This window comes from Phragmites australis, chromosome 17 (assembly GCF_958298935.1).
Source record: "Phragmites australis chromosome 17, lpPhrAust1.1, whole genome shotgun sequence".
NCBI lineage: Eukaryota > Viridiplantae > Streptophyta > Magnoliopsida > Poales > Poaceae > Phragmites > Phragmites australis.
In genome coordinates this window covers 5,891,185-5,913,874 of record NC_084937.1, presented here as the reverse complement: position 1 = coordinate 5,913,874, position 22,690 = coordinate 5,891,185, and the positions used below count along the sequence as shown (strand labels likewise).

The 22,690-nt window shown below is 38.8% G+C and overlaps 1 protein-coding gene across 1 annotated transcript; it reads right to left on the bottom strand.

The window, feature by feature from the left end:
• Positions 1-2,118: 2,118 nt before the first annotated feature.
• On the bottom strand, positions 2,119-21,373 carry LOC133896763 (uncharacterized). The gene is made up of 12 exons (XM_062337377.1): positions 21,114-21,373; positions 20,793-21,012; positions 18,933-19,133; positions 18,750-18,820; positions 8,072-8,234; positions 7,255-7,848; positions 6,215-6,595; positions 6,017-6,092; positions 5,040-5,103; positions 4,364-4,499; positions 2,701-2,814; positions 2,119-2,626 (listed from the first exon to the last, which is right to left on the bottom strand). The coding sequence occupies exons 1-12, from the start codon at positions 21,332-21,334 to the stop codon at positions 2,561-2,563; spliced, it is 2,307 nt and encodes a 768-aa protein (XP_062193361.1). The 5' UTR covers positions 21,335-21,373; the 3' UTR covers positions 2,119-2,560.
• Between the last annotated feature and the right edge of the window lie 1,317 nt (positions 21,374-22,690).

The window sequence follows — 22,690 nt, the reverse complement described above, 5'->3', positions numbered from 1 at the left end:
CAAGAATAAGCTACCGTCGCCCAATAAACGGGCGAGATCAAGATCTCATCTGAGACATTGATCATGAATATGGTAGTTCATCTGGTACTTCATCGGACGAGACCTTGTGGACCCTACCGATCAAAAGATTAAAAATGCAAAAAATATGGTCAGGCCACGTCTCGCACTGAATAGGCGAGCGATACGTCCGCCTGCTAGCCTGTGTTGTGTTTGTATGTGTATATTTCTTTTTTTTTCATTTAACTCTTGATTTTATCTAAGAGACACGAGTGGTCCAAAAATTTCTAAACATTTTTATGAGTAAAGTAGAGCTCAGTAGCAACTTATTTTAATTGGTTTGATCCAAAAATCCTAAGCCAATATTTAATTAAAATTCTCCAAAGAAGCTTACTTTTATAACTTATAGAAATTTTTAGTGTCTCAAATAAATTCCCAAAAATTAGGAAGAAATCACTAATGTTCTTCTCATATGATGTACTAATTTATAAGAATATTTCTAACCCTAGGTTATTTTGTAAAAAAGTGAGTTCCAAATAATGCTCTATTTATATGTATTTTTATTATTTCATGTAATATTCTTTTGGTGAACTTACCTTAGGTTATTTGATCATCATAAAAAATATTTTCACTTCCTTGATCTCTCCCTGTGAAAAAAAAAGAACGAGGGTATGTGCCTCCATTTGCTTAATAATGGCTCGCACAAGTTTTAAGTTGTTGGTTAAACTTTGGCTATGATTCGAACATAGCTTTTGTAGGTAGTGATATTGCTATGCAAGATAGCAAGGATCTTACCTATTATTCATATAATTATATTTGCATTTTATCTTGTGCTATATATATGTCTCAATTGTTTTAGTCCAAATATAATTTAGATATTGAACCCAAATCCTTTTAGCTGTTTTATTGTTATTTTGTTTAGATTTGTCCTTTCAGTTATTTGTCTAAATTATAAGCATAAGTTACCCCTATCCTACATTGCAAACTTATGATTATGAAGCCAGAACAATTATGTTTCATGATTATACTTTCTAAATGTATGTATATTATGTACCTCCATCAACTGCTTATCAGTTTATATCACATTGCACCGATGATCTTTTAGTGAAGTTACCCTAGATTATTTGGTGCAATTTTTTGTGATAATATTTTAATGAACTTACCCCTTGATTATGCAGCATTTGGATGAATTTGTGTATGTTTAGTTTCAAATTGAATTAAAAAGAGAATATCACATGAAATGATAAAAATGCATATAAATAGAGCATGACAACGAAACTCTTTTTTTTCACTAAATAATCTAGGGTTAGAAATATTTTTATAAATTAGTATATCATATGAGAAGAATATTAGTGAATTTTCCTGATTTTTTAGGAATTTATTTGAGGCATTAAAAAGTGCTAGAAGTTATAAAAGTAAGTTTTTTTGGAGAATTTTAATTAAATATTAGCTTATGTTTTTTGATCAAACCAATTAAAATAGGTTGCTAATGAGCTCTAGTATGCTCATAAAAATGTTAAAATTTTTGAATCACTGGTATACTATCAAATAAAATCAAGAGTTAAATAAATAAATACACACGTACAAACACAACACAAGCCAGCAGCAGACGTGCGGCTCGCCTGGGCGAGAGCAAGGTCAAACCACATTTTTTATTTTTTAATCTTCTGATTGGCAAGACCCACCAAAGATATCGCCCATTTTTATCGGACGAGACTTTAACTTCACCCGATAAACAGATGACGGTAGCATATTCTTACAATTTGTTGAAATAGACATGTAATTTTATAAATATTAAAAAAATAAATATATAAATAAATAAAATTCTGCCTCCTTCCCCTAGCTTCGCGGATCCCGCCCAGATCCTGAACGCTGCACCAGTGATCCTGCCCCCGAAGTCCACCACTGTCGACGATGAAACGCAACCTAAGTTAGGGCCGGCAACTTTCTAGGAGGGGTTCCTCTCCCCATGGCTGTAGTGTTTTTTCCCCTGAATCTACCAACGTTCGAAACTTGCAGTTTGAAACACAAGATCTGCAATCTCGCATTGTATCCTAACGGGATACCGCCACCTGCAAAGAATTGCCCATAATGCCGTAACCAGGCAACGTACAAGCTCCGTCAGGTCCATACATTTTTCATTTCTGTCGTATCTTTTCCAAACTTGCAACAACTTACAACTTCCGACAAGTGGTAATAACATATAGGTTTAGAACAACCAAAAGATTAAAAAAAATGGCAATCAATACCAGGAACAACAATGCCCGCTTTATTTATCAGTTACATGACTGGTTAACAGCAGCAACAGTGCTCCCAGCATCCACCAAGATTTCTGGTTCTTGACAGTAAAATGACCGGTTAAAAGTGGGAATCGGAACACTGATCTCGACTTCAACCCAAAACATAAAGTCTACAACTATTGAGCAGGTGACCATCCAAGCTAACGGTAAATCAGAGGCAATGTAACTTTTCCTCAAGGGTATTAGCACTTCACTCGAGGGGAATGTCTCGAGTGCATTGGATGCTCTGCTTACCATCTCCACACTAAGGTGGATAAAATTAATTATCCAGTCCATGAAGCCCCTAACATCTTTGCCATAAAACTATATCTGTCTGTAGCTTCGTCAATCTGAAAATATATGCAGGATATATAAATTACTGAATGTGAAGCTAAAGCAGGATTCGAGAAACGGTTGCACAAACCATTTTTTTAGTCGGCCTGCCAGCTCCATGCCCTGACTTGCGGTCAATGCGACCAATTATTGGATTTATCTGTGGGGTGTCCTCTATGCTAGTACAAAGGACATACTGCAATGTCTACGAAAAACAATGGAAGCGTAGTAAGAACATAAAAAGCAAATATGTTAGAACACATTAAGAATATCAAACAGCTACATATAATGCTTTGAACCAAATTTATCACCAATACAGTTGCTGTAAAATTCACTCATAAACGACATAAACATATTTATAAAACATTCATTTTTACATTCAACTGTAAACAGTTATTACTGATAAAATCATAAAAACAAACCAACAACAGGCGCTAAAAACTATATAGACTAAGCCCAACAAAGAGGACAAACATGATAAGCCCTATCTGACTGAAGGTATAGCTGTTGGCGTGGAGGCCGAGCCAGCCGCAGCATCCTGCGCACCTTGCACAGCTGCTGCCCTTGGCCACCTGCCGCGGCCTCATTATGACAACTATCCACATTTCTTTCAATAGAGATTATTTTTCAATAGAGATTAGCTTAGCGGATAGATCTAACTCAATCCACTGAATCTAAATTCAACCATATCTTATCTCTGGCTCTCTTAGGGTGCATTTGGTTGGAGGGCAAGGTTGGATGGGATATGACCATCTATATTTTTCTGATAGGATGATACAATTTTTTATTTGGTTGGGATGGATAAGATGAGCCAGTTTTATGTTTAGTGGTGGGATCAGAGTGGATATAATGAATCAGTTTTATGTATGGTTGGTAAGATTATAGTGGATAGGTTAATCCATTAATATTTATATGCATTCCATAAGCATTTGGATGAATTTGTGCATGTTTAAATTTGTTTAAATTCAAATTGAATTAAAAGAGAATATCACATGAAATTATAAAAAATGCATATAAATAGAGCATTACAAAGAAACTCATTTTTTCACCAAATAATCTAGGGTTAAAAATATTTTTATAAATTAGTACATCACATGAGAAGAATATTAGTGAATTTTTCTAGATTTGTGAATTTATTGAGGTATTAAAAATTGTTAGAAGTTACAAAAGTAGGCTTCTTTGAAAAAATTTAATTAAATATCGGCTCATGTTTTTTGGATCAAACCAATTAAAACGGGTTGCTAGTGAGCTCTAGTTTGCTCATAAAAATATTTAGAATTTTTAGACCACTTCTATACTTTTAAATAAAATTAATCACAACGCACACGTACGAGAGCACGGATTTCGACTGGATCGACTCATCCAGGATCTAAGGGAATATTCCCACGCCTTGGCCACCCCATCCACCCTTGCCACCCAACCAAACACTACAAAAAGCGGATGGCCATCTCTCAGATGGCTTGGTCTGTCCATCCAAACACACGCTTATATAGACTATCTTATCACCTACCGTAACATGGAAAAAGCAAAGGATAATTAACTTGTCTCTAAGATGGATGTCATGCAGCTGTTACTGTTACGGGTGGGTGACTGAGCACAAACATATACATCACCTCATGTGAAAATAGTTTAAGCCAGATTAGCATAGAAGCATTCCTGAGTACGAATTGCTAATAGAAGACGATTCTAGGTAGAGCACTGCATGTTTTCAGTTTGAATGAAAACTCAGAAACAGAATACACAAATTAACTTACTGCTAATAACTTCAATGAGTGCAGTGGCACAACACGATCATCATGATCAGCTGTCAACAACATGGTTGCTGGATATTGGCAGTGGTTATCAGAGCTTTGCTCCCAAGGTCTCCGCACGTTATGAAGGGGAGAATATCTTGTTTATGTCATCAGTGCAGCAAACAGTGAAAAAATGATCAGGATAAATATAATAGAATAAATCTAGCAATGAAAATCTAAACATAATTGTTACTCAGAAACAAGAACAGTTAGATCAAGCACCAAGATAACATGGTGTCATTATAAGTTTTGGGCTGTGGCATGTCCTCCACCATACAAGAAAATCAGAGAAAGAAATAGTTTCCCCATGAATATAATACTGCAGATCAGTTTAATTATATACTTATGTATAGAGACATAGTACATACGATTTAGCCTAGGAATCTAGAATAATAAGAAACCATTAACAAAACAAAAAAAAACCATGTGATACAGAAAGCACCATAGATCCCTTCTTTAGTGCACCTGCATAACTACCTCTGACAGCTCAAAAATTGTAATTTTTGACACTTCAATAACATTATTTGATTATTGACTATTTTCTAAATGGCTCATTAATCAGTCAGAAAGGTAATGCAGTGACTCAAATATAAGTTCTAGCATACGATGATGTTGGAAATAACAGAAACACCCATACTTGATAAGCCAGTGGAACTCTTCTTCCTTATCTGAACAACCATAGTCTGTAGTCCAGGCATGACCTATAGAAAACATTAAACATTCACTGGTAAGCTGTATCAATATACAGGTAAAATATAGCTAATCCACAGCTGAACTGAAAATTAGGGAACATTGCAAATGGTCCCCTTAGCTGTCACTCTGAGTTTGTTTTCCCCTGATATCTCATTTTTTTAGCAAATACCGTCAAGAAATGTGTAACAAGTCAAAAGACCCCTACCATCACTTCTTGGAAGCACATGGATCATGTTTTTGGAGTCGGACTAGGAGAGCACCAATGACACGGAGCAGAAACTGGTGCTGGAGAAGACGATGCATGCTATTGCATGGGCGGTGTGCAACAACAGCACTGGTGAAGGATGCCTTCAACCATAAGCAGCACCAGCATGGGAGCCAAAGCTCGACTTAATTTTGCTGGATGATGATATAGGAAGAGCTTGAGATTGGTGGGTGGTGAGGTTAGGAAAACAAGAGAGATATAGAGATGGGAGTGAGTAGTGAAGGCTAACACAACAGCAACACCGGTGAAGATGCCTTCCCCCACAGCTAGCAGCATTATTGGGAACCAAAGTTGACTTTATCGTGCTGGATACAACAGTGCTGGTGGTCGTTGGTCCACAGTGGTTAAAGATCGATGACACAGTGACAGATTGACATCAGTGGGTGGTGCGTGGGGTTAGGGAAACGAACAGCATTTAGAGATTAGATAATCTTATGTTGGGCTACCATTAATATAGACAGCGAAAAAGAAAAGAGCTACTTCGGTGCTATTTGTTGAGGTGGGAAGATGATGGCACTGGGGGGCTTTTACCTTTTTCATACTTCTGATAGCTATACGATCAAAAAGGAGTAATTGGGGGGGCGGGGGGGGGGGGGGGGGGTTGACCAAACTCAGGATGAATTTGAGAGGGTTTTGCAATTTTCCCTTAAACATACCAATTGTGAACTTGTGAAAACGGAGCATGTCCATAACGCCAACATGAGCAAGAGCACACCCAAAGAGATCAGGCCGCTGCAACACAGTGCTTGATTTAGTTTATGCATGACAGTACAAATACTGCGTGATGATAAAATTACAAGACAAAAAAGTACAAATTCATGAAGCAGCAATGATGTTAAATGGGAGTTTATTACCTGATTAATGGAAGCTGCAATCAGAAGACCACCATTGCTTGCACCTTCAATACATAATTGTTTGGGACTGGTGTAACCATCAGAAATGAGGAATTCAGCACAAGCAACAAAGTCATCAAAACAATTTTGTTTCACTGCAAGTGCTCCAGCTTTGTGCCACTCTTCCCCATATTCTCCGCCACCCCGAATGTTTGCTACACAGACAACAAAACCCAAGTTCTTGCATAGCACAACACGACTAACGCTGAATGAAGGGGTAAGGCTTATGTTGAATCCCCCATAACCATATAGCAAAGTTGGGTGTGATCCATCAAGTTTGATATCTTTCTTCGACATTATGAACATGGGAATTTTGGTTCCATCCTTACTAGGAACAAAAACCTGAGGATAAGAGTAGTTGGCAAAAGATAAAGTTGTGGTAAATAAAAAACATCACATATTGAAACCAATATTGTTCAAACCAGCAAAAAGAAAGCACACAAGATTGAGCAAAACTATTTATGATACTTCTGATGAAAATGTAAGTTATCAATGCTTGGAACCATAGCTCACAATCCAAAAAGTACAGTGGAAGCTACACAGTAATTTTGGAATTAGCCTAGGTGTTATTTGACAAGGATTACATACGTTGTAATGCAAGATGAAGGAAGTTAACAAGCCTTGGGAAAATACAAAGAGGAATAATATAAGATTGATCATACTCTACTCAGGGGGCTCAGGAGGGGGTGTCAGTGAGGCCTGAGTGATTTTTTGCACAATCTTAAGACATTTATTACAAATTCAGCTCATATTAGGATTGAATAAATACAATAGCAAACAGTCCAAACTCCGAAAAGCTGCATCTTCACTTTTTTGTCATGCTTAACTTGTTGGTGAACCGATTTTGTAAGAAACGTTTAGTTAAACCGGTGATCTCTAGTAGATATTGTCCTTGTAGAAAATGGTTCTTGAATTGTTTACAAACCAATAAAGTTAAATTGGTGATATTAGAAACTGTCAATGTAGAATGTAGAACAAATTTGGACAGGCAAGATATCTACCTGCTTAACCTGAAAACTCATGCGATCAAATCCAGGAACTGAAATTTCTCGAAACATCTTCATTTCAGGGATTGTAGATGCTAAGCTACACCTGTAAATAATACTCGGAGAAAGAAAGCTTGTGAAGCCAATAAAGACTTCCTTGTCTTCCCGCCTACAAGATATCTCTGAAACAGAACCAATCTCTAGAGGCAACTGATGAATCAAATTCCCAGTTCTAAGGTCTCTTATCTGCAGAATATGCTTAACATCTGACATATAACACACCAATAGCTGGTTATTGTTAACCACATCAGCTGACTCGAGCACATCATTTTCATGCTCAGGAAGAACATCTGTCCACAACTCTGGGTTCTTGATATTTACCCGTACCAGTTTATTTTTAGGGGCACTTTTATTGGTCAAAAATGTAAATTCATCACCATCATTTGCCACAACTTGATATTGAGCATCAAAGTTGTCAATAAGCTTAACAAATGGAAGCATTTTAGGTGTCTCTCTGAAACCCTCTATTCCTTGAGGAAGAGAAGAAATTTCGCAATAGTACAGCTTATTGACAGGGTCGCAACCTTCATAGATGCCCAGTATGATGTACTGCCAAAAAACACAAAGTTCAGAGAACTATATTTTTTGAATGCAACAGAAAGGACTTTGAAAATGTTCAATAATTAAAGATGAATATAATAGTTTCTAGTCACTCTGTTTCCAATGTTGCTGCAAATTACATATGCATCATTCAAAACATGCAAACTATACCATCTAATTTAATTATTGGCACAACATCCTTGTACAAATGACATGAGCGAGAGTGAGTTACCTTTCCATCTTCAGTGACCGAAGCACCAAAGGAATACTTAGGGTGTTCAGGATCTTTCCAGCATAATATATCCTGTGACTGATCTGATCCCATTACATGGTAATATATCTGATGATTAAGATTGATATTCGTTTCAGTTCCAACATCCAGTTCCCCTCCTTCTCTAAAGAAACAAATTAGAAAAAATAAGTGATGGGGAGATTCCAAACATAACATATGATGCTGCTCCAAGTGCTTCAGAACAAATAGAATAGACTAATTCAATAAAACAAACTTAAACAATGAGGGGTTGATGATGAGAAATCATGCCCTACAGAGGAAGAACGAAACGAAGTGAGAGGCCGGGGGGCAGGGAAAAGGCCCTCCAACGAAGATGGTGGGCCCTCCTACCAGTCTTCTTGAACTTGAGGAGGACAAGGAACTGGAGCGGCTCGTTAGGCTATGGGATTTCTCGCACGATTTGTCTTTTCAAGCTGAGGTTTTGAGTAAGTTCAAGTCTTCAGTTCACCATTGCTCTTCTTCTCCTGAAGGTTCTTTCTTCTTGCTTGCCGTTTTTCGACGCTACACTTTCCACCTCAATGAGGCCTCTGTTAGCCTTGCACTACATGCCTGTCTGGGTGGTTCTCCGGCTGGTTTTCATGTCTCCTTTCAAAGTGATCGGCATTTCCGTTTCTCGGTGGCTTCCAAATCTGTTGGTTTTCATGTCTGTTCTCTCAAGAGGTTCATCTCTAAGCATTTTGACGTGTATTTTCACCTTTGGAGAAATGGTGGAGATAATTGGCTTTCTGAAAAAAGAAGATGGGAGCTTGAGGAAAGGAATAGTTGGACAGTAGTTTCTCACTGCAAGAAGAAGTTTTCTCAAGGAAAAAGGGTTTCTTTTAAGAATAATTTGGTCCTTGACTCTCCTTTGAGAAAATCTTCCCCACCTGAACTTAACTCAGTGATCAAGATTGGAGAATTTTTCTGTCCCATTCCTAAACTTTAGCAAAAAACCTCTTTGCGTTCTTCACTTGGTTTCAGTTAGTATGTTGAGGATGGTCAAAGCAATCAATTTTCAACCCAATCTCCAGTCTCGGGTGTTTTTGAGAGACTAAAAAGTGTCTTGGGCATTCAATCAGTTTCTGGGGAAGCCAAAGCTCCGACGGCTGACGCTTCAGTTTCTGCTAAGCGGACTGGTAATTACGTTTACTCTCCTCCCCAGCATCCTTTACTGCTTTGCCGGAATTGTCTGCAATTGGGCCATGATCGTTGGAAGTGCAAAGGGTTTTCTAGATGCTTATTTTGTTTTAATTATGGTCATAGAGCGACTTCCTGTTTCAAAAGGAACTTTAGCCTTAAATTTAAATGAGCTCCCAAGCTCAGCACATCTTCTGCTCCCCAGTTTGGGCCCAGCTCTGGTTCCCTTGAAAAAGAAACTCTTCGTTCCAGCACAGGAGCAATAACTCTTCGTCTTCCTCGCCCCTTCCCTTGGCCTCCTCGCCTTCTCCAAGAAAACCTCCTCCACCTCTTCATCTTCTCCCTGCTCCCTCTCTCTCGAGCTCGATCATGGCGAACTTTGCCGTTGATCCTGTTTGTTTCATTCCGCCGGGTCTTGTCATTGAAGACGGTGGCCAGAATTGCAAGATTAGGTCCTTTGTCAGTATAGCGGGCAACCCTACTAAGAGGCATGAAGACTTGGCGATCGCAGTCTCTGAGGAGGAGCTCTCCCCAGCCCAAGAACTTGCTTTGATGCATGATATCAGGCAATACATTGAGGTAGAACTTCTTAAGCATGTTCTCTACTTCAGTCCCCACCCGCATAGAGTTGGCATTTTTAAGCTAGGGGACTTGTGTGAAAGAGATGTTTTGTTGGCTGATAATCCTCATTGGATAGGTCCCCATGTGATTAATTTTGTCAAACATGATAATGCCAAGAACCATAAAAGATCTCCTTTCACCAGAAAAGGTTGGATTATATTCCTCGGGTTCCCGCTAGACTTCAAGGAACTACACTTCATTAAGCAAGTATGCTCTTCCTTTGGCAAGCTTCTTTACTGACATTCCTCAGACCGTAGTTTGGCTCGTGTTCTAGTTAAAGTTCTGATTGATGATCCCCTAGACATCCCTATAAGCATGGTTATCAAGCTTGGTCGTGAACTTGATGGGGATGGTCGTTCTTGGACTTGCCCAGTGTATATCTTCAACTCTATGATGGCTGATGAGATTCCTCCGAATGAGGATGTTCCTCCTGCCAACAATGGCAACCCTCATCCTTTTGAAGGTCTTGTGATTCCTGGTGAACCTGAAGCTGTGGCTCAGCTTGTTGATCAACTCTTTGGTCAGAGAGATCTTCATAATCAGGCTCAGCAAATGCAAATAGATCAAGTTTCTAAAGCAAGTTCTATCAATCAAGCTTCTTCTCCAGATGTCCCTTTTGTCCAAACTCTTGGAGTTGAAAGAAATGCTGAAGTTAGAGGGAATCAGAATTCTTGCAGACAAAGGGCTTTGTTGATACATGAGCCTCTAGTGAACCCTTCTCTTCAGGCTGAAACCTCAAACTCAAATAACCAGTTGAATGAAAACTTGGATACAGTTACTAGTTTCATGGGTAATCACTTAAGGACAGCCATGGAGAGTTATCTCAAGCAAGTTCAAAGTTGCTCAAAAAACATTTTCTCGGTTTCAATGCCAGCCCACCTCTGGAAAACTAATTTCATCAACAAGGGTATTGTTATCAGCACCTTGGATTCTTCTGAAGACCAGGGAATATCCATGATTCAGTCCTTGATAGAAGTCAAGAAGTATCAGTCTCTGAACCAAAAGGATTTCTTAGAAGCTAATATAAAAAGCAACAATCCCCTCCTTCTGACATGGAAAGAAAATTCAGAATCAACTCAACCTACATCAGATTCTAATGGCATCTACTCCAAGCCAGCCATCACCAGAGTCTTCTTCAGGAAGAAACTTAGAAACAAAAAGAAAGATGATCAAAGAACTGTAACTAGTGACCAAATCTTCCCTGTTTTCAAAGAAGTCTTTGCTCAACAGGAGACTGATGCAAAAAGAGGTGGAAAAACGAAGACAAGGAAGAGAGTTGCCACACCTTTATCTGATAAAAGCTTGAGAAGAAGCAAGAGGCTCCAAAGCAAGTTTGATGGACACAGGGTTAGTCCTAGCAATGATTTTCAGAAGATATATACCAAAAGCAGGACAAAGATCAGGAGAACTCCTAACAAAAGACTTCTAGCTGGTAACTCTCTTCAAGACAGTTTCAATTCATCTGCTGAATTTCCTGATCTAGCAAAGATTGATGAATACAACAAACTAAGCCTAATTTATCCGGAAATTCCTATTCCGCAAATTCAGCAGATGGCTACAGAGAAATGCAGTTTACCTCCTTTGGAGGTAACAAAGGAGCTGCTCCTGGCAGGGGGAGGGGAGGACTTCAAGCAGGGAACTACACGCAGAGCGTGACCAAAAAATGGCTACAAGAGAAGGGAGCAGCATCCAACCTTCTATCTTAGTTAGCTATGAATAGTCCCTTTAGATCTTTTGTGACCACCAGGGAATGCCCTGATGACTTTTACTGTAATCTAAATTCTGGTCTCTCCTATGGGAGGTGGAACCTTTTGAAGACTTTTGTTGACTGGTTCACGTTGACCTCTGATGCTTGGTACTTTAGTTTATTATCTTTGGATATTCGGTTTGGTTGGATGCTTCACAAGTGGATTCATGCATTGATTCTCTTACTCTGGGTTTTTTCTTTGAATGAGTATTCTACGTTTGTCTCTTAGTTCTGGATTTCTTACTGGTATACTGCTAGTTATCATCTTGGCGGTTTTCTCTCCAGCTTTGCTGGAGTCCCAAAGGCTGGTTCTCTCTTTGAAGGTTTATTCATGGATAATCATCATAAAAAAAGTTGGAATATATTAAACTGGAACATTAGAGGCATTAATTCAGCTGATAAATGCAATGCCATCAATTCCAAGATTGAGGAAAGTGCTTGTGTCATATATTGCATCCAAGAAACAAAGAGGGATCATTTTGATCACTCCTTCATCAGAAACATTGCCCCCAAAAGATTTGACAAATTTGTCTTCTCTCCCTCTAGAGGAGCCTCGGGTGGTATTCTCTTAGGTTGGAACAGCTCCATTTTTATGGAAGAAACAGTTGAGATCTCAAGTTTCGCCATCACAATTAACTTCACTTCTAGATACAATAAAACTACATGGACTCTTACTTCCGTGTACGGTCCCTGTCAAGGGCCGGACAGAGATGATTTTGCTACTTGGTTGAACAATATTGATATTGATAACTCATCAAATTGGATGTTTATTGGGGATTTCAACTTTTACAGAGCAACAACGGATAGAAATAGAGATGGTGCAAATATGAATGATATTTTCATCTTCAATAATATTATCAGTAATTTGGGCTTGATTGAAGTTCCTCTCAAAGGGAGAAGATATACTTGGAGCAACATGCAAGATAACCCTTTGCTTGAGCAGCTAGATTGGTGCTTTACCTCGGTAAACTGGTCTTCTGATTTCCCAAATACACTGCTGTTACCTCTAGCCAAACCTTTGTCTGATCATATCCCCTGTATGGTGCAAATTGGAACCTCTATTCCCAAAGCCGCAATCTTCAGATTTGAGAATTTTTGGATTGATCATCCAGGCTTCTTTGAAACTGTGGAAAGTGTTTGGAATTCTGAGGTGAAAGTGAATGATAGTGCCGCCAGGATTTCAGCTAAATTCAAGCTTTTGAGAAGAATTTTGAAAAGGTGGAGCAAGGGAATCTCTAAACTTAATAACCTGATTAAATATTGTAATTCAATTCTGGAAATATTGGACAAGCTTGAAGAGCAAAGTTACGCAAGAAAAAAACTTCAGAGTGATTCTCAAAAAACATATCATAAGATTACTTCAATATAAGAAAGAGTATTGGAAGAAAAGATATACTATCAGATGGACTAAATTTGGGGATGAAAGTACAAAACTTTTTCATGCAGCTACTACAGAAAGATTCAGACTTAATACAATCACAAGTTTGGAAGCCCAGGATGGAAGATTGGTGACCGATCACTTGGAAAAAGCTACAATTCTCTATGAAGCCTACAAATCCAGAACGGGATCCTCGTCCAATCCTCAGATACACTATAATATGGATGATCTTCTGAATACCCATGCAAACTTAGATCATCTCTCTGCACCCTTCAACAGGAAGGAAATTGATAGCGTTATTCACCAAATGCCCAATGATTAGTCTCCTGGGTCAGATGGGTTCAATGGTCTTTTCCTTAAGAGTTGTTGGAACATCATCAAGGAAGATTTCTATACTCTTTGTCAGGATTTCTTTAATGGTAATCTCAGTTTGACAGCCATCAATAGCTCCTTCATCACGCCCATTCCAAAGAATAACAATCCAATTGGAATTAATGACTTCAGGCCCATTTCCTTAATGAATTGTGTTCTGAAACTGCTCACTAAACTTATGGCCAATAGACTTCAGTCAGTGATTATTCCAATCATACATCATAACCAATATGGTTTTATAAAAAATAGAACAATCCAGGATTGTTTGGCTTGGGCTTTTGAGTACATCTACCAGTGTCAACACTCAAAGAGAGAAATAGTGGTTCTCAAATTGGACTTTGAAAAGGCTTTTGACACCATTGAACATAGCACCATTCTGAAAGTGCTTCATTAACTTGGCTTCGATGATAAATAATTGGATTGGACTCAAAGAATTCTTGAATCTGGTTCTTCAGCCATTCTCCTGAATAGTATTCCTGGTAAATTCTTTCAATGTAAAAAGGGTGTAAGACAGGGTGACCCTCTTTCACCTCTCTTATTTGTTTTAACTGCTGATTTGCTTCAATGCATTGTTAATAAAGCTCATGAGAAGGGCCTCTTTAGCCTATCAATTCCTGCTGTCGATACAAATGATTTCCCCATCATTCAATATGCTGATGATACAATCCTTTTCTTGAAAGCTTCTCAAATGGAGCTCTTTTGTCTTAAGGGTATTCTGGAATCCTTTTCTCAATCTATAGGGTTAAAAGTAAACTATTCAAAGTCCTGTCTCATCCCTCTGAATCTCAGTCAGGAGAAGGCTGAATGTATGGCGGCTGTCTTTGGTTGCAAATTAGGTTCCCTCCCCTTTACTTATCTTGGCCTACCGCTTGGAATTACCAAACCTAGAGTAGATCATTTCACTCCTCTTATGAGTCAGACTGAAAGAAGACTTAATTCCACATCCTCTCTCCTTTCTCATGCTAGTAGACTGCAACTAATCAATTTAGTTATCTCTTCTCTTCCAACTTATACAATGTGTACTCTGGAAATTCCTGCTGCAGTAATTGATTACATTGATAGAGCAAGGAGACACTGTTTATGGAGAAAGTTTGAAATTAATGCAAAAAGCAATCCTTTAGTAGCTTCGAAAAAAGTATGCAAACCTAAATCCAAGGGAGGTCTAGGTGTGGTCAATCTTAGAAATTAGAATAGTTCTCTTCTGCTCAAACATCTGGATAAATTCTATAATCAGAAAGACTTACCATGGGTGAAGCTGATTTGGAGTTCTTATTACAAGAATGGCCAAGTACCTCGTGCCTCTAGTGAAAAAGGCTCCTTTTGGTGGAAGAATATCCAAAGGCGTCATGTTTTGTTCCGAGGAATTGCTACCTGCTCTCTAGGATGTGGAAACACAGTGCTATTCTGGTCTGACATTTGGAATAATCATTTGTTGCAAGATAAATTTCCAAGACTTTTCTCCTTTGCAAAAAAACAACAACATTTTAGTGGCTAATTTCCTGATGAATAATAGTTTACAAAGGCAGTTCCACACTCCTATTTCTGCTCAAGCATATGATGAATTTTCTAATCTGCAAGAACTCATTCAGAACTTCCACATACATGAAAATATCAAGGATACCTAGCACTATTTATAGGGTTCTCCGATGTATTCTTCCAAGAAATGTTATAATTTGCTTTATAGACACATTTCTCATCCCCAATCTTTCAAATGGATCTGGGACTCTAAATGCAGTAACAAACTCAGAGTTTTTTCTTGGCTCCTCCTGATGGATAGAGTCAACACAAGGAACATTCTGAAAAGTAAAAACTTCAAAGTGGAAAATGACAATTACAATTGTGTTCTTTGCAAACTTCAAACTGAAGAAACAGCTTTTCATCTCTTTTTTCAATGTACCTTTAGCTTGAGGTGTTGGCATTTCATTGGCATTCATTGGAATTTCTCCAAGCCTTTCTTTGATATGATGATCCAAGTGAAAAATGCCTTCAGTTCTTCTTTTTTCATGAAAATCTTCATTATTGGAACTTGAAATATTTGGAAGCAGAGAAATGCCTTCATCTTTGATCAGACTCAGTTGAGCTTTGCTCTTTGGAAGAAGAATTTTAAGGAAGATTTTTTGCTTCAATCTTATAGACTTAAGGAAGACCATAGACTTTTGTTCCTTGACTGGTTTCTTTCTCTTCCTTAGCGGTGTTCTCTTTTGTTTCTTGGCCCCCCTGTTTTCGGCTTGCTAGCTCCTGTTTAGTATAGTTTAGTTTGGTTCTCCTCTTGTATAGTTCTTTTCTTTCTTCATTAGTATTTACTAATAATCTTTTCGCAGTGGGGGTCTCCCCTACTGCTTTTCCCCGATCAAAAAAAATGATGAGAAATCATGTAAATCTTTAATAACAGACGAGCACGTGCTATGTTTAAGTGTAATAGCCCAAATTCCTCTCTGTCTCGCTGCCAACCGGGCCCACCCATCATAACCATCCCCTACCTCCTCCTGAACCCTATTCCAATCGAATCCGCAGGTAGCCGCATCAAATCCCGTCAAATCCACAAATAATAACACGACGCAATCAAAGACTTGATGCCGGGAGGGAAACTGGCAACGAAGGAGTGATGGTGGACTTCAATTTCGCGAAGAATTTAGTGAGGGAAAGGTGGAAATCGACGCAAAAATTCCCGCCACCACCATTAACCCTAGATCGCTCTGAACTCCGCCCCCTCCCGCCTATAAAACCCGCCCCAACCCCTCCAGGAGCTTCCCTTTGCCTCACCACGTCCCTAACATAGCACGTTGTCGAAAGAATGCAGCTCGAGTGCCGCTGCACCGAGCCCGTGCCTCCACCGAAGCTCGCCATTGTTGTGCATTTGTGAACCACCCCAAAGCTTTTAATGCAAATAATTTTTTTAAATTCCTAAAAATGTAAATAAATTCTATAAAATTGTTTTAATTAGTTTTATGTTATAAATAACTCTAAAAATTATAAATAAATGTTTGTAACCTCTTATAAATTCAATTAAATTAGAGTAAATTCTAGGAAAATAGTTTTCGCCTTTTTCAGCTCGTTTAATTCAATTAGCCATAGTTTTCGCACCATGGCTCTGATTTGGGCTATTTTGGCGCTAAAATCTTTCTAAAATCGTGCTCTAGCCAGCTTTAGCATTTGTTTGTTATGTTAGCTTTATTTGGTGCTTGTTTTTAGTGAGTTGTTTTCTCCGCGTGTACACGATCCTGTCCCGGAGCCTTTCGAGAATATTCAAGACCAAGACTTCGAGAATTTCAAGCAACTTAACTGAGAAGGCAAGTGTCCTTGAACATTTTGCACCCATTTTTATAAATTGTTTGTTTTCTAAATTGCATGCTGGTCAAATATGTGTAGTTGACCAAATTTTTAGGGTTTACTAGTATTTCCCCAATATTTCTTGTAGCCTTAGTGTTGGTTTCGTGTTTGGCTAGAATACGCCTAGTCGTGCTTCCTTATGGGTAGTATAAGTTTGATAAATTGATGGATGATATGGATCATGATGTTAACTTTGGTAAAAGTGCTTGACACATGGAAATTAGGGTCTGGGCAAATTGTTGGCATAATGGTTGGTCTGTGGATGTGTTCCAGGCAATTGTGGACTTTAACGGATATTTGGTGATTTCCCTGTTATTAGATGATGATGGTCTTACCCAGACCATGTTAAGGACCGGTTTGTGAAGCGATCACCCATGAAAATAGTACAACCACAAGGCTTATATGAGTACAGCTTGTCCAAGTAATTAGAAGTTCTGGTGTATGAGCTAGATGGAAGTGTAGGGAAGGAAGGGTTACTTTCTGGAACTACCAGGCACAAGAGGGGGCTTCTGGAGTGGAGTCTTAACCCCATGGCTGTGAAACCTCAGTGGGCGAGTACATGCTAGGAGACTCTTTGAAAATGTCTCGTAGTGATCTCTCGGTGCACACCACGGAAGTATGTAAGGTACAAACGGATATCGGCGAAAGAGCTGATCACGACTCGTTGGTAACATGTACAATCTCTATAGAGTGAAAACTGATATATCAGCCATGCTCAACAGTCATGAGCGGCATGGACCCTCACATGATTAGTTAGGCGCCTTCGGATGGCTTGGTTGGTTTTAGTGGATCACAGCGGAGGGAGCTATTATTCGACTTTGGTTTGGTTAGAGGTGGGCAGAACCTCGAAGGTGGAGTAAGGTGATTGGAACCTTGGCTCAAGTTTCAAAAAATGTTTCACATAATAAATCGGTTGCTTTTATAACTGTTTTACTACTAAAATAATATTTATGCAAATAAACTCCTAAGTTAAGCCATTCATACTTTCCCACATCTGCTAAGTATTCCATGTACTCACTCTTGCTCTCACCCCTCATAATGTTGTTCCTCAGAAGGCGAAGATTTCATGGAGTACCCGAGATGATGCAACGTTCTAAGGTGTGTTCTCTGTCGATTGCCTGTGGAGTCGCACGGAAAATTGAAGACTATGCTTAGTTCCACTACATCGTTGGTCCCTTTTTGATAGAACGAAAGTACACTTAGTTAAGGATATTTTTTATGTTATCCACTTATGACATCACTATATGTATGTAACTTGATCCTAACATATATATAGTTTACATTCAATTTAGTCTTAAAATCAGGTGTGACATTAATATACATAATTTATGAGAATTACATACTGCCTACACTTTGACTTTGCTTGACTATCCGCAAGGTAGATGAATTAGCCAAAAGAGATCAATAAAAGGCGTAGGACTTAGTCACAAAGAGTTATTGACGTTTATTGGTATGTTCCACTGTCACATGGACGTAGAGAGGTGAAATATGTTGAAATGTCAAAAGAATTAGAAACAGAAGAAATCCAGAAATCTGTGCGAACACTATATCGAACATAACTTGAGTTGTTTTGACCCATCTGAGAGCAAAAGATAATTCGTGGCATGCATATCATAGCCAGAAGTTCATGTGAGAGTTGCAACCACGAGAAACCAGCTATGCCAAGCATGTGTCCAAGCAATAGGCCATATCAGTATTGCAGGTAAACAGGGCCTGAGCCACGTGGTAAGGTTTGCTAAACCCGAGTGCTAATAAAGTAATAGAGAACTCCCTTCCAAGGTTACTCTTGTGCTTTCCATTGGTGATTGCAAAACTTAGTATTCAAATGGAAGTGAGACTAACATCGCGAATAACAGAGAGCAATAGATTCGAATGTATACAGTAATTGCAAGCTCTTGCAAATAACTCGTGGTTTCCTTTCATTGATCTTTGCATTAGCTATCAAGAAATTCGATGTCGAGAAGGAAAATCCATAACAATTTTTAGGACTACCTTGATACTTGAAATAGCAGTAACTACGATAAAGAAAAAAAGAAAAAAAATTGTAGGCCTACCTGGGTGCTGGATACCGACCATAAAAAAACCCTCTCCCATCATGAGTCCAACTGATAGATGAGAACTTCACCTGCATAAACAAATTGATCAGACTTGGTTGAAAGAGCCAACAAGTAAGGACTATTGTATTGCTATTTGCACAAAGGAAAACTAAGAGCAGTTGGCAAGTTGCGACAACTTACCCAGGACAATTTGTCAGGCATAGGCTGCTTGTTAGTAATGCTCATCACATGAATAGTAACCCAATCGCTACCGCTTTCACTAAGCCCATAAGCAATGTAGTTTCCATCCTCACTAATAGAATATGTTGAAAGAGCAACTGTCCCATCCTTACTTAGAGTATTTGGATCCAAAAGAACCTCTGCCTTTCCATCCAAATCGTCCTGCAATGTCAACATAGCACGTGACACATTCAAAACTCATTCATTAATGTCATCATTATCATATCAAAGTAGGCACAATTTGCATTAGACTCACAACAATCTTCAAACCCCAAAAAACAATATAAGCTAAAAAAAGTAAACAATTACGTGGAGACATTTGTTATCAATAGTGTGACAATGTCACAAACATTTCACCCTATCACCAACCAAAAACATGTATGTGGGGAAAAAACAAAAGACACACAGATTCACGGAAGTTTACACACAGGGGCAGACTCACCGTGGGGGCGGAGGGGGCTCAAGCCCGCCTACCCCCAGGGCACACCTATTTGTACCACTATAACACAGAACTACAACTTTTGAAGTATATTTCACAAAACTACAACTACTTCGACTCTTGGTAATAAGAAACTACAACTTTTTGGTATGGTCGCACCTGTCAGCCACAAATGTGCCACATGGCCTGGCCCCACACGTCAACCACATATGTGCCAAAAAGTTGTAGTTTCTTGTTACCAAAGGTCGAAGTGATTGTAGTTTTGTGAAATAGACTTCAAAAATTGTAGTTCTATGTTACAATGGTACAAATAGTTGTAATTTTGTGAAATTTACTCTTTATAGAAAGCAAACAAAATTTGAGATGTTGAGTTTAAATTTGTCTTTGTGCTTCAGTGGACACCACACCATAGAGAAGGTGTGGCTAGCTTTGTACCATATGACCAGGACTGCCTAGCACCGTCTGACCAGCACTTCCCCCCAGCACGGCACTACGACCACCGCATCTAGCTGGAGGATGGCTCAAAAACAATGGTAATTTGCCCCTACTGCTACAGACAACTGCAAAAGGATGACTCAAGTGCCAGTGGAAGTAGAACTTATCAATATCCTTCAATTCATTCTTTTCTCCTTCATAATGCTAGAACAAGGGATCACTCGCGACAGAAGTTTGCCTTTTCATCACAAGTCCTCGTGGCGAAGATGGATGATAGCATGCAGTGCTCCGCATCGACTACCGCATACTTAATGAAATCCTAGTCAGGACTCAAACCTCCAAACTTCGCCACAATTTGATGAAATGTTAGACAAATTGGACATAACTATTCAAATTCTCCCAGATTAAGACTAGAAAAGGTCCTATTGGAGGGAGCCGTGACATGGGTTATGGCTGTTGTTCTATTTGCCATTGTTATGCTATTCTTTTTTAAAAAAAGCTAATGTAGAAAAGTAGTTGTGACAATTTCATAGCTTGTTTAGTACATAAAACTAAATTTAAAAAATGTTCAGTAAATAAAACTAACTAAGTTTTTTTTTTTTAAAATCTATTGCACAACTGTTGTTCCTCTCACATTCATTGTAAGATTTGAAACAAGTTAATATCTTCGTTTGCGACTTATATTAAAAGAAAAGCATATAACCAAACAGTTAAATTTCTTCCACCAAATAAGATCATCATAATCTACCTCAATGTCAAACAGAGGCTCTAGCGTGATTTTCCTTGAGTGATCCAAGTGCAGAACCGGAATGTCAACGACAGAATTTATTTTGACCACATAAATTCCCGTCACCAATTAATTTCCCTTATACCAACCTACTTATACCCGATAGCTCTAAACCTAGATCTACCATGTGGTTCCCCGCTTCCAGGGAAGGTTGGAATACCTGCATATAGAGCACGCTCTGGGCCTGGAGGCCGGAGTTGTGGAAGTGGAAGTACTTGTTCCCGCGGCGGAACGGTGCCGCATGGCGTGGGTGGTCGAACAGCCGCGTGATCTCGCAACGTAGGTTCTCCCTGTCCGGGCACCCCGCGAGCACTGTATCAGCCAGCTCCGCCTGCGTCGCCACGAACTCTTTCGTCTCTTCCGAGTCCGGGTCCTCCAGCCTGCGCGCGCGGCGCGAGGCATAAGCATAAGCAGCCAAACCTGGTGAAACAGAGGGAAAACAGAGGAGGGTTGGCTGGGCGGCTCGTGCACGGTTGCTTACCATCGATAGGGGTCGGGGATCTGGACGCCGTGGTAGTTGTCAACGACAGAATCATCGCGGCGGGCCGGCAGGTACGCGAGGCGGGAGGTGTGGCCGGCTTCGGAGCCCATGGCGGCGCGTGGGAGGCGGCGGGGGCGTGACGACGTGGGGACGAAGATGGATTTGGGAGGACGGCGTGAGAGAAGCAGGCGGAGGGGAAGGGATTTATGTAGGAGAAGCATTGCTAGCTGTGCGCGGCCGGCCCGGCGGGGTTCTTTCTTTATCTCTCCCTTTTCTTTTTAAGTGCGGCTATCTTTTCAACACTAACTTAAATCGTTTAAAAACCAGACACATATAAAAACAATACAGACATGCTTTAGATTTATGACATACACACTTATTTTTAATAAAAAATTATTTGAACATGAGTGTTTTATTACATTTTTGAATTTTTTACATTTAGACTTGTAACACGCTTCGATGTGTGGCAAAAAACCGAGCAAATATTTGATAAAAAAATACATTTGTTCGTCTACCTTTTAAATGCAATTATGTAAAAAACTTTGTAAAAGAAAGGTAAGCAAATTAGAATTGATTCATGAGCAATTTAAGAAATAGATTAAGACAATTTAGATCGGATATAAAAAATTATGAACAAATTAGAACCATTCAAAGGCAATATTAAATTTACCTGCTATATATTTTCAATTAAAATGATAATAATTTGTGAACAATTATGCTACAAGCAAATTCTAGAAAAGCAAATTGATTCATACTGGCAGGGAAGTTTGTAAACTTTTAAGAGCAAAATAAATATGCATGACATAAGACCAAAATAGCACATACAGTTTTTAGATTTTACCTTACAATAGAGATTTGCTAGTCCTTGATACTATGAGATTGTGCTTATCTTTCAGTCAATTTTTTTTATGTTATAAAATACATTACTATCGGTTGCAATAGTTATTTTTTATGTTACAATAGTTTTTCATATTTTTATCTACTACAATAAGTTTTTATGTTGCAATATTTATCATTATGTGTTGCAATAACTATATGTTGTAATAGTTTTTCATATTTTTTATCTGTTGCAATAGTGCAGGTATTATTGTATGTTGCAATAGATATTTTTGTATGTTGATATAATTCTTCTTATTTGTTACAATAGTTATTTATGTTTGTTGTAGATTCTTCGACTTTGTTGAAACATTAGAGAAACGGAGTTCTTCACGTAAGTTGCAGCAGTTAAGAAAATGACTGAGAAAAAAAAAGGAATATCTCAATCACCTCATGTGGAGACATACCCTGAAAAATAATGCCACTAGCTCTGAGATTCACTTAAAAAGGAGATGGCCATCACATGCAGGGAGCTGAACTGCCCGGTCTACCAGCTAAGAGCATCCTAAAAAAAACTCTCTAAAATTCACTCCTTATATCTCTATACAGGGAGTCATCTTAAAAAAATTCTATCCATAAATCTCTTTCATCTCCAACAGACACTCAATACCACATTCCCTATATATCCTCTACTGTATCACCGACAAATGGACCACACCCATCATCTCTCCTTTTCCTCTAAACAAGCAAACGGATAGGGA

What these genes read in the sequence shown, in the direction of transcription:
- LOC133896763 (XM_062337377.1), bottom strand. Translation starts at nt 21,334, where the DNA reads ATGCTTCTCCTACATAAATCCCTTCCCCTCCGCCTGCTTCTCTCACGC. An exon ending in TTGCAGCTTCCATTAATCAG is followed by an intron (nt 6,093 to 6,214) that starts GTAATAAACTCC and finishes ACTGTGTTGCAG; the next exon opens with CGGCCTGATCTCTTTGGGTG. An exon ending in TTTTCACAAGTTCACAATTG is followed by an intron (nt 5,104 to 6,016) that starts GTATGTTTAAGG and finishes TGTTTTCTATAG; the next exon opens with GTCATGCCTGGACTACAGAC.